At 35.7% G+C, this 11,151-nt stretch overlaps 1 protein-coding gene across 2 annotated transcripts; it reads right to left on the bottom strand.

Annotated features, from left to right (window-relative positions):
• Positions 1–3,370: 3,370 nt before the first annotated feature.
• On the bottom strand, positions 3,371–11,151 carry RB195_004283 (uncharacterized protein; the record flags this gene model as incomplete). Of its 2 annotated transcripts, XM_064181794.1 has the most annotated exons (12): positions 3,371–3,452; positions 4,257–4,409; positions 4,475–4,635; positions 5,290–5,439; positions 5,502–5,627; positions 6,035–6,138; positions 6,209–6,246; positions 6,333–6,356; positions 6,524–6,701; positions 7,235–7,292; positions 8,162–8,259; positions 11,013–11,151. In XM_064181794.1, 12 exons carry the CDS (start codon positions 11,149–11,151, stop codon positions 3,371–3,373), a joined length of 1,311 nt encoding a protein of 436 aa, XP_064033318.1. The 2 variants fall into 2 exon arrangements, with proteins under 2 accessions (XP_064033318.1, XP_013303568.2); XM_013448114.2 differs by lacking the exon at positions 6,333–6,356.

The raw sequence follows: 11,151 nt of genomic DNA, 5'->3' as shown, positions 1-11,151 counted from the left end.
GCAAGGATACTGTAGACAAATGCTAATAATGTAACTAATAACATTGGGAATAATAAAAAAAGCCATTCGAATGCTATTCACTCAGGATAAACCAATTTTTCTTATTGTTCGTCTTTCTTCATTACAATTGTGAAAAAAAATCAACAAATTGAAAGAGGAGGTTAAGAAAATTTCTTATTTTTTAACTTAGCAGAAGTAATTTTTTGTCAAGTGGAAATATTTGATGGTTCCTCAGTTTTCTCCAGCTCAGTTTTTTCCAGAAATTTTCAATGCCACCCAATTATTATCATCTTTTTCGTGATTGTGAAACCAATAATTCCTATCCCGGATTAGGAAACTTAGTCCATTCCGTGCTTTAATATTGTCCGGTCTATTTTTTCAACACGTTTCTCCTTCCATTTATTTTTCGTGGTGTCTTAAATAATCCTGATTTGTTGAAATATCCTAGAATTTTCTTAACCATGACCTAAAATAATACCCTGAATAACCTTAACTTTACCCATAAAGAAATTTTCTCCCTGGGTTCTTAAAGAGGTTTCCTGGAAAAAAAATAAGCAAAGAAAGAAATAAGAAAATATGCAAATATTAGCCGGAAACGTGGATCGCAAGTACATACGTTCACAACAAAATCTGGGTCCCATATGGTTAGAAACCGTAGATGAAAAAAATTGACCAATGCCTGGAGGCAAGGCCCAAGGCGGTACCCTTTACATTTATGCATTTAAATATCTGACTTGAACTATTAATTGATTTTTGATGAGTTGTGCTCAACTGGTTATCGATTGATTCCATTGATTTGCTCGATCAAATCGAATCTCTAAAATCCTAAAAAATGCTAAAATCTAAAAAGCTCAGCAACGTGAATCATTAGGTCAGAAATCTAAAATTTTTTGAATCGCGCGAAAAGTTCTGAATGGGTCCTTAGAAGAAATTTTAATATTTTATATGGAAACTCAAGGTTCGTCACAGATAACGGTCCTAATTTCAAATAATCCAAAAAATTTATTCCAACTCTTCGAGAAAAAACAAACTCATTTCCAAACAACGACGAGATTAGTTGAGAATTTAGACTTAAATGATAATAATAACTACTGAATAAAACAAAATACATTTAAAAGACCTGTAAATTACCATTAATTATTTTTCTGCTGACGATCAGTACAAGTTCCCTCGTTTTTAAACCATTCCAATTTATTTCTCTCCAAAAATATTGTTCAGTAAAAAAAATTATGACCTCCAAGACTTTCTCCTTAAAATTCGGTATTTGTGAAGATTTACTTATATCATAAAACTGGATTGCTCTGATTCCATAAAACTTTATAATTATCAAAACAAAACCACGCCTTCTTGAATCCACACGGGTTCGGAGGCCATCAAATATTTTTAGGGGAAGAGAGCGGCACTTCATATAGAAGGATAAATGGGGAAATGTTCGGTGTTAATCAGTCCTCAAGGGACTTTCGACGTAAATCAAATTCCCTATGTAGGGAAAATTGGAATCCAAATAAAAAAAACTGCTTCTTGAGTTTTTTTAGGTGATGTTGAAGTTGGGATTTATTATCCATAACGAGCATAATTATTAATATTTACTAATACAAGAGAATTTTCCACGGCTCTGATCAATTTTTTCTAGGATGCGCCCACGCGTTCGATTTCAATTCAGAATTATTTGAGGTTTTACGAACTCCCGTGTACAGCGAGTTACGGTGGCGAGCCGATGGTCAAACTCAGTGTTTTCATCTTCCCAGATAATTCTGGTGATAATTTATCGACCCCGGAGGGAAAAAGGACTTGACCGGCCTTGGTGGATTTCAAATCATTTATTGTGCAGACGCTTCAGAACCCGTTAGCACTAGGCTGCACTTGCCAAAGCACGCATATACTAGAAGAAAAAAAAATTAATTCCAAGGGTTTCCTAATTTTCAGAACATGATTCCCACAAAAAGAGGACCCAGCGAACCCTACGGTTTCCTCGATTCCGGAGCCTATGTTCTCTGCTAGTTATTTTGAAACAAAAAAAGAGGTGAAAGCAGCTAATGAATATCTTAGATAATATCCTGGCGGAAATCGCTGATGGAGATAATATTAGCACAGATAACCCGGATATGAACTGTGGACGAAAGGTGTCGGACCGGATCGGCGACATTCTCGTGACATGCGATATTATCTCTTTCTTTTCCATGGAATCAAATACGGGTGCATTTCATCTGACTATCAGATGAAAATTGTTTTTATAGTTTCAAGACGAAGGAGTAAAAATTACTGCAAGAAAAAAAAAACAGGAAGAAAAAGCAAGCAAAGTTAGAATGCACTACATCATAGAAATTATTTTTCCACAGAAGAAAAAAAACATAACTTCAATTTGTTTATGCCCTTGTGTTGCTGCAGTTCAGCCAACAACAATGTAAATTTGGTTTTTTAATGCATCTGGAACAATTCTTACGGCTGTTGTAGAATCCTGACAAATTCATGTGCTAAAAGTAGATTCCATTCAAACATGACATAAGGATTTAAGGATAAAAAAGAGAATCCCAAAATCTCATCAGAACTAAAGCTTCTCAAAGGTGATACCGAATTTTCCTCAAGGAACAAAAACTGTCAGGATATCGATCGGAAAGACTGGTTACACAGATTGAATTCTCGTATAAATATCTATTTCGGTAAATAATTGTTAGGAAAAAAAAAAACAAAATCACTTCTCCGTTCGTTTTTGGCGTTGACTATGGCGTAGTTTGCAGGATTCTTTGTAGCCAATCCAGACTTTCACTATATTTATTGAGATTCGGACGAGTTTCTCCGTTAAATCGAAGATTTATGGCATCGATATGTAGACTCTGTGACCTTTTAATTTCACCTCCTGCAACCCATACCCGACTGATGCTTAGCCATAAAAATTTCAGAGAAATTAAAATTAAGAAAAAGGCAAACCAAATCTGTAGTTGTTTACTGTCTAAGTAACGGATCACGCTGACTTTTACGAGTCTGAATGAAAATTCCCTTCGGAAAAATATTTCGCTACTGTTGAAAAATCTCAAAAAATTGCTCGCTTAGATATTAAATCCAATGATATATTAAATCTTACTTTGTAAAGAACTATGATTCAAAATTCACCCTGTACAGAAATACGATAACTTTTTATGACGAATCGGTGAACATATAGAATATAGAACAACTTCATCAATATTTCCTTTTCCTAACAATTAACAACATCGAAAATATTCCGAAAGAAGAGAAAAAATACACGAAAATGAAACCTATGAGCAAATCAGAACTCATATGTAACAATTCCTAAATTACTATTAGAATATAGAGGTTCTTCACCAAATTTGACACAAAACAACTAGTTTTTACAGTTTCATACCACAACAATTCAGCTGGACTTGCATTTACGTTTCGCCACTGGGATTTTGTTGACTGGCGCAATACGGCGAAAGGTGTTGATGTAAACATATCTGAAATTTCCAGATTTATTCGAAAATTAGCTTTCTCATCAAAAGAAATATCAAAGACAAGAAACAAATTGTTCATTCTCAAGATAAAGAAATTTTAAATGAGCTGCCCCACACTATACGGAACTATTTTCATGAAATAAGTCATCACAATAGAACGTTTTTTGCTGGTGACAGACAGAACTACGATCTTTTCTAAAACTGACAACCTTAGCAATTATTCTATGGCGAGTTAAGGCTGCAATGGGTGCGAAAAAGCAAATTCGAACAATTTTATTGAGCGAGTTCAATAGGAACTGATTAGCAATGCTGATTGCTCCAACATCGAGATTTGGCCCGAAAATTGCTAACGAGATTTTTTTTTAAATCGAGAACTTTGAAAATAAGAAAACCAATCTCATTTCCGAGGTTCTCCATAGCTTCGCAAAACTTCTTAAACTACCACTAAACTGCATGTTCACTTGTAGTTAACTCTGCGCCTGCGATGTTACGGGCAACCTCTGCTCTTTTATAGCCCGACTCGTGTTCCGAAAAGAAGAAACGTATCGAGCAAAAATAAAAATAAATAAAAATAGCAAATAACAACCCATATTTTCGGATCTTCACATATCAGACACGTTTTTTATAGTTCCAAGATGAGTTTTTACTCACTACTTTGAATCAAAATATTCCAAAACTAAATCTTTACGAATAATGCTGAATAGAATCCTTTTGTATAGATAACAAACCATTAAAAAGTAGCAAACAAAGATAAATGAAAGAAACAAAACAAAGATAAACAAGTACAAGTACTACACTAACACTCACCTGCTGAAAATCATATACAGAAATCGAAACCATACAAACTGTGAGCGATGAGTGTGCATAGCGCGCCATGCAGCTGCTACGTCACGACCTCTGGCAAAGTAGTGGAAAGGAGAACGGGCAACGGAGAACGGAGCATCGAATATGCCCAGATACCTGAATTTTTGCATTTATTCTCGAGATAGAAGTAATATGAATTTAAAAGAAAAAAACCAACTTACTTCCGAAACAACGATACGGAATCAAGCACGAAGATCTGCACATCTTCGGGAATAACTCCACGAGTGTATACTTCTTGTAATGCTTCAAAACATGAGGAATGATTCCTATGACCAGACACACCGCCAGTATCGAAGGACAACACCAAGTCGACAGAAAGTACCTGAAGTTGTAAAACGCTTGCGGAGGGACACAAATCCTACAATATGAATAATCAAAAGTCTACAAAATCTAGTTTATAGCAGAATATTTGTAATTACCGTAGTTAAACCAATGTCATTAGTTTCCAGAAGCAAAATATGTGCAAAGACAAAAAAAGTAAAGTAATAAGAACAAAGAAAAGAAAAAAGTTATAAGCAAAGTAATAATTACGGTGTCTAGCGGGAACAGAACAATGATGCAGAGCTGGAATGAGAATCTGCTTATTCTCTCATTTTTTTCAATTTTTGAGGGATATCCTTCGAATAACAACTGCTAGATGCATGTATGACGGTAAAACAATGCTCCCTGGAGGAAATTTGATCATCTCAAGAATATTCTCCTCATACAAATCTACAAGCTGAGATACCAATATTTCAAAGAGAACACTTCTACAAAGAAGAAAAAAGAAATTCTCCACTCACACTCTAAATAGACCGCACTGAAAAAGCGCATAAAATAAGTCTATGGAATTTTGTTCAAATAACTAGATAAACTATGAAAACGTAGTTATAACACACACTTAACGAGGCATAATTATTGAGTGTAAATGTGCGCAAAATTTGACTCGATTGAAAAAGTTTAAAATTTCACAAGTTTACTACTGCGATCAGCTTACCTCCATATGTCTCAACAAAACACAGCCCAGCCCCTGTTTATCCCATTGCTCTCCATCTTGAAACGCATCATAATCGAGAACTGTAACGTCCGAAGGCGAAACTCCAAGATGGTATACAGCATCTCGAAGTTCGTACGTTCTTTTTCGCCCCTGGTTGGAAGAAAATTATTTACAAAAGCTTCGTAAGCTACCAGAAAGAAAAAAAAACTAACAAGTCCTTCATAGTTGCCGTTGGAGACGCAAAGCATGAAAATACGATGACCTGCGAGAGAGAGCGCTCGTAAAGTAGGAGCAAAGAACATCGTTTCATCATCCGGATGAGCGATGACTAGGAGGACCTTATAAAAAAATGTTAGTTTAAAGGAAAGCATTTCTATTACAGTGTTATTACAGTGTTACAAGTGGTACAATTTTGGAGGATGCCTTTTTATACAAAACTTTTAAAAGGTGGAGTATTAGAAACATCGAAAAAAATCTCGTTTTCTTCCTCATTGTCACTTTAAGATTTGAGTGGCATAAAATTTATTTTCGTCAAGAATTTCAACTGACCGATCCTCAGTTAGAGAGGAACCACAGGCGCAACCCCTGCATATTGCAGTGCTTCCCTAATTTTGCTTGTTTTCCCGTAGACTTATATTCAACACTAACATTAGGTTAGTTCACTAGGTTCTAATAAATAAATGAAAACAAGGTTGATTTGCATAAGACCATCAGATCAATAGCATTATTATGTTGCAGAACAAACCTTCGAAGATGGTCGAATTGGTAGCGGCCTATTACTGCGTAGTGAAAACAACAACAAAATGACGAGGAAAAGTAATGTAAGCAGAACACACAGCGTAAGCATCCCTGAAACGATCAAATGATAATAATTACGTTTATGATATGGAATAAGAAAAACAGAAAATCTACAAATCACCTGTTCCAACGGCAGAATTCGAAGGTGGAGTAGAAAGACTGTAAAAGCTATGACAAAAACTAGGTGAAGAGGTTAGGTATTGGTTGGTTAACGGGAAGGACACTTTCAACTGCGATCAGATAACTTTTGTTCCGTTTTCGGCGCAGGGCTGAAAACAGCTGTAGTCATTCCGAACACAACAGAAATACAACGATATTACTTCCTCTGAAATTAGACCGAGAAATTGTGTAGCGGCAATGAATCTGGTGGTCAGTAACTTATAAAAGTCAAAGAAAAATTATGCAAAGAATACCTTTACGAGCACATGCGACTTACTTGGATTGTTGTTGGGCCTCAATACTAAGTATTAACTCTTCGAAAGTTTGAGAGTTCTGACTCTGTGGTAATCGCAGTGAATCTCCAAAGGCTTCGCGCATGGCGCTGCCAAACTGGCGCGGAGTGTTCACGTTCAGAACCCACGAAATCCCGACGATGAATAGTGAAAACCCGGACACTAAAGATCAAAGCATATTAATTTCTCTACAAATGTACGGAAGAAAATGACAAAAACATATATGCATAAAATTTCCGAAAAAAAAAATGAATGAGGAATGAGTTGGAGTAGTTCCTAGACTCAGTCTTGAACCAGTCCAACTTAAAGCAATGACATCATCTTAGTCTACAAATGTTAGTTGACTCTGAAACGATTCAACAGGTTCGACCGCCCGTGCAATAAAATCACATATGGATAACTTAACTGCCACATCAAATGACGTGTTGTAAACAAATGGGATCTTAATCGATGTTTACGCTGCGGATTTCAATTTGATTGACATTAGCATCACTCCTATAGCTTGGATCTCATGGTTTTGAAATACAATTTGTCTCTTTAGAGCTTTTAACGCCAACGATTCTAGCCAAAACCAACAGAAAACTACATTCGCATCGATGAATACAACCGATAACTACAAATTCACCGAGGCGTTGTCGAGTAAATGAATGAGTACGGCTTCGTACGAAGTTATGAAATAAAATAACTCGACAAACCTGTGATTATCGTAGCAACTCCAAGTGCTTTACTCGCAAATCCTACTCCCGATAGGACCTGAAGAGAAAGGGATTTAATCCTACGCAATTCTCTGGACTTTCAAATATTCATAGTAGCCGAATACCGAATTTTCCAGGAAAACGGCGGAAAAACTATAACCACCGAAATGTTTGCAATTAATTCAGTGGAATATCAAGCAACGCAAACACAGAGGCAATCAATTAGAATCGCTCCCAACATGCAGTTGCTCAGTATACTGGTATTATTTATTTGCAGCCCATCAATTTCAATAACTTCGAATTTATGAAATAGGTAGGGGAAAAAGTGAAGAAGTCTTCTCGCAGCCTTACTTCAAGGGTAAATAATTCGATGAAATGTCCATTTCTGTATTTTAATCATAGATGTCCATTAGAAGTTGAGCTAATCAAATTTAATTAACGATAATTCCAAGGTAACATGACCCGACCGAAAATGTTCACGTTTTTAAGGACACAAAATAAAAGAAAAAATAGTCTAAATGTTCCACCTACTAATTTGCAGCAAATTCATTGCAAATTGGCAGCCAACCTGATTCTTCAAGTTCAAAAATGGTTGCAGGAGAAATATGCCAAGAATTTCAACATTTCTGATTAAGTATTGTGATAGTGTGCCAGCCAGGTTTTTTAGATGGAACCTATCACAAACATAGACAGAATATGCCGAGGTTTCAAGACAAAAGACCAACGTTCGAACTATTTCTGATTAAGTTGTTTGATAAGAATGTTCTAGAAAAGAATTAATATGATGAGTTAGTCACCACAAACAGAAGCATCAGGAAAAAATGTCGCTCTCAGTGCTTTTATAATTTAAATTATACAGCGAAACAGGTGTAAAGTAAAACAATAAGCGATTGCATAGTGAATTGATGCCGTTGAATACTAACGAACCTGTGCCCTTCGCAAGTCTGCGGCTTCGGGTTGTCTAGTATGCTTCCACGCAGAACGGAGTCCAGCAGCCAAAGTTGCAAACGACGCGAATCCAAGCACTTCAAAATATAAAAATTAGAAAATAAAGGAAGATGACGACAAAAAACTATAGAGTGCTTAGTTTGCAGAACATAAAGAAAAATCATCCCGGGTATTAGCGCACAAAAACGGTATAATCGGCTTAAACATTCCCGCCTCATTGTTCAAAGTCTTCGATTGGGTGAGTGATTACGTGGAAAATTCCCAGGAATATATGTGATTGTGATGGGAAAGCACAAACGATAAGTAATTCTAACATGTGGATAGAGTAGGGGACGGGAGGACTGCGTGAACATTTGACATTACAACGAAGGTTAACTCAAAACTGAAAATAAGGTTAAGTTGTCCGGGATTCTCAGATTTCACTTTCAGAACTTTAATAATCAAAGTCCATTTTTTAATAGATACAAATTTGATGTAAATTCATTCACCGATCAATTTAATGTATATTTTAGATAATACTTCGTTAAAGAACAAAAATAAACTTTGCTATGAAAAAAAAAATATTTTTTTACTTTTCAACTATAGGACTATATACGTATGAATACTATGTTCCGGAACTTTATGTCCATCAATAACAAAATAATGAAAGAAATCATAAGAGATACGATCAATTTAACATTCCAAGAGTGTAAAACAGAACAGAAAATCAATACAAGAGAAGTCAAAAGCGAGCAGGATGCACTGAAAATAAAATACAAAGTAGCAAAAAGAGCGAGCAGCCCCGTACGCTTTTTTCTTTTCCGAAACTCATTTGCACTTCAGCAACAGTGTCATTCGTATTCGCTGCAAATTCAGCGCTGAAAGTGGTGGAAAAATGAGCAGTTTATGGCGAAGAGCACAAAAAAAAGGAAGAAGGAGCATCAGAAAGAACATAGCAAAAAATCTACAGAAAAACTTATAAATCTATATCTTATATCTAATGAGATGTTAACGTCGATATTTAAATGAAAAATTGAAGTATTCAATAAAAAGTCATTAACTTTAGTAGAATGCGAAGCATTGGGATGGAGTGGATCGTTTACAGGTAGGATGGATTCAATGCATAATTAACAAAGATTTTGAACTTAAAAAAACTGAATCGATTTTAAAACGCTTGGCTTCGTTGTTAGTCAAATCAAACGGGCTGACAGGCAAATGAGATTCCAGCCGTTGAATTGAAGGGAAATTGTGTTGCGTGGAACGACTATAAAAGTACGATTGATCACTAGCCCGTATTTCAATTTACGTGTTAAAATAGATCTAAAAGGTACTGTAGTAAGAAATAAAATCCTCAGAAATCGGTCACGCTTTGAACGCTTAGTCGTTTATGCTTGAAACCCAAAATTTAGTTATGCCGATGTGATTTAAGCACTATTCAAGTAGTAACGGTGTTCAAGCACCGCAAACGATTTTACGGGAAACAAATGTGCAAAAAAGGGGAGAAAAACATACAAGTTTAGTGAGATCATATCTTATGTTATTATTTGTTATTTTTTATCCTAAAAACGCTAATATTACAAAATATGTATTTTTAAACTAGCGGCAGACATTTACAAATACATCAAGATATGAAAAAAGTAACAACATTTCTTCAAATGCTCGCAACAATTAACTTGGCAATGATTGTGATGTCTGCCTCCTCCCCGTAGTTTACACATGTTCCCAGGAATGAACGAAAACGAAACTTCCAAACTATTATGACATCCCATAAATTCTGGTTCTACCTATCGATTCAAAGCAGAACAGGTTTTACGGGAGCGAAAATCGCTTCTTCTGCCAGTAACTAATCTTTTAAGTTGAATGTTAAGAAGAGGATTATTATGAAACAATAAGCATCATCAGCGCAACGGAAATTACTTCAAAATAGTGTTACCAACAATAACACTTAGAAGAGAAAATATTACATATATAACTTAGCGACATTATCCCATTAGCGCAAATAGCTTTCCTGCCTGTCAATAGAAAAATGTCGCTCAGAATGCAATGACTTGGTCGCATAATATTGATTGCTGACGGACCACTGCACAGTACAAAAATCGGATTAATTTTTTAAACAAAAATTCCAGAAAAGATAGTATATGGCAGACATCTAAGCTGTGCGACCTTTGCTTAACACTGCACTAGCGCTAAAAAAAAATCAAAAAATCAACAACAGAGATTGCAACTTTAGATACGGAATTAATGCTACGTATCGATGGGAAAAATGTCTGGAAACGAAAGGAATGTCAATTCGAAAATCCACAAAATTATTAAAATAAAATACTAGAGCACAGCGAGTAATGTATTCGTATGTGGAAGTTGCGTGATCCAAAATCGATTTAAAAAATAGAAAATCCAACTCTCGAAGCATCAGTTCTTCAGAAAAAAATCCAATCGTTTTATCGTTTGTCTTCAAAAAGCCACTCTTCTGCTTCACTGTATTGAAAAACATATTTAAAGCACTAAGCTTAGGGAATTGATTGATAAGCGAGTGCATGAAACCTTTTATAATATTGTATATAATATTGTACAGCTTACCAAACTCGATACTGTTTATAATATAACCATATAGGAGAATAATGGAAAATTTTAAGAAAGGTGGAAAGACCAAGACAGCAGAGATAACGATGTTAGTCACTGCTCGTCGCTGATCGTCTCTTAAATCGATTAGTCACTACGATACTAGAATAATTTCCTTTACTAAACCTTAATTCACCAAGATTAGAACTTGTTATCCTCTAAAAACACCAAAGGGAAATGTTCGGGTAAGCTCCACTCAGAGAACTGTTCTCAATTATAAAATTGTACAAACCTCCTTTGACGATGTTAGGAGATGCTGAGGTAGAATCGACCTTATTAGCGGCACGTGCGGCTGAATGTAGAGCAGCAACCGTCACACTGGCGGCACCTATTCCAGCACTGGTCGTGTTATTTTGCTGTACATCACCCAT

This window comes from Necator americanus, chromosome I, assembly GCF_031761385.1.
Source record: "Necator americanus strain Aroian chromosome I, whole genome shotgun sequence".
Lineage (NCBI taxonomy): Eukaryota > Metazoa > Nematoda > Chromadorea > Rhabditida > Ancylostomatidae > Necator > Necator americanus.
This window is presented reverse-complemented; position numbering and strand designations above follow the sequence as displayed.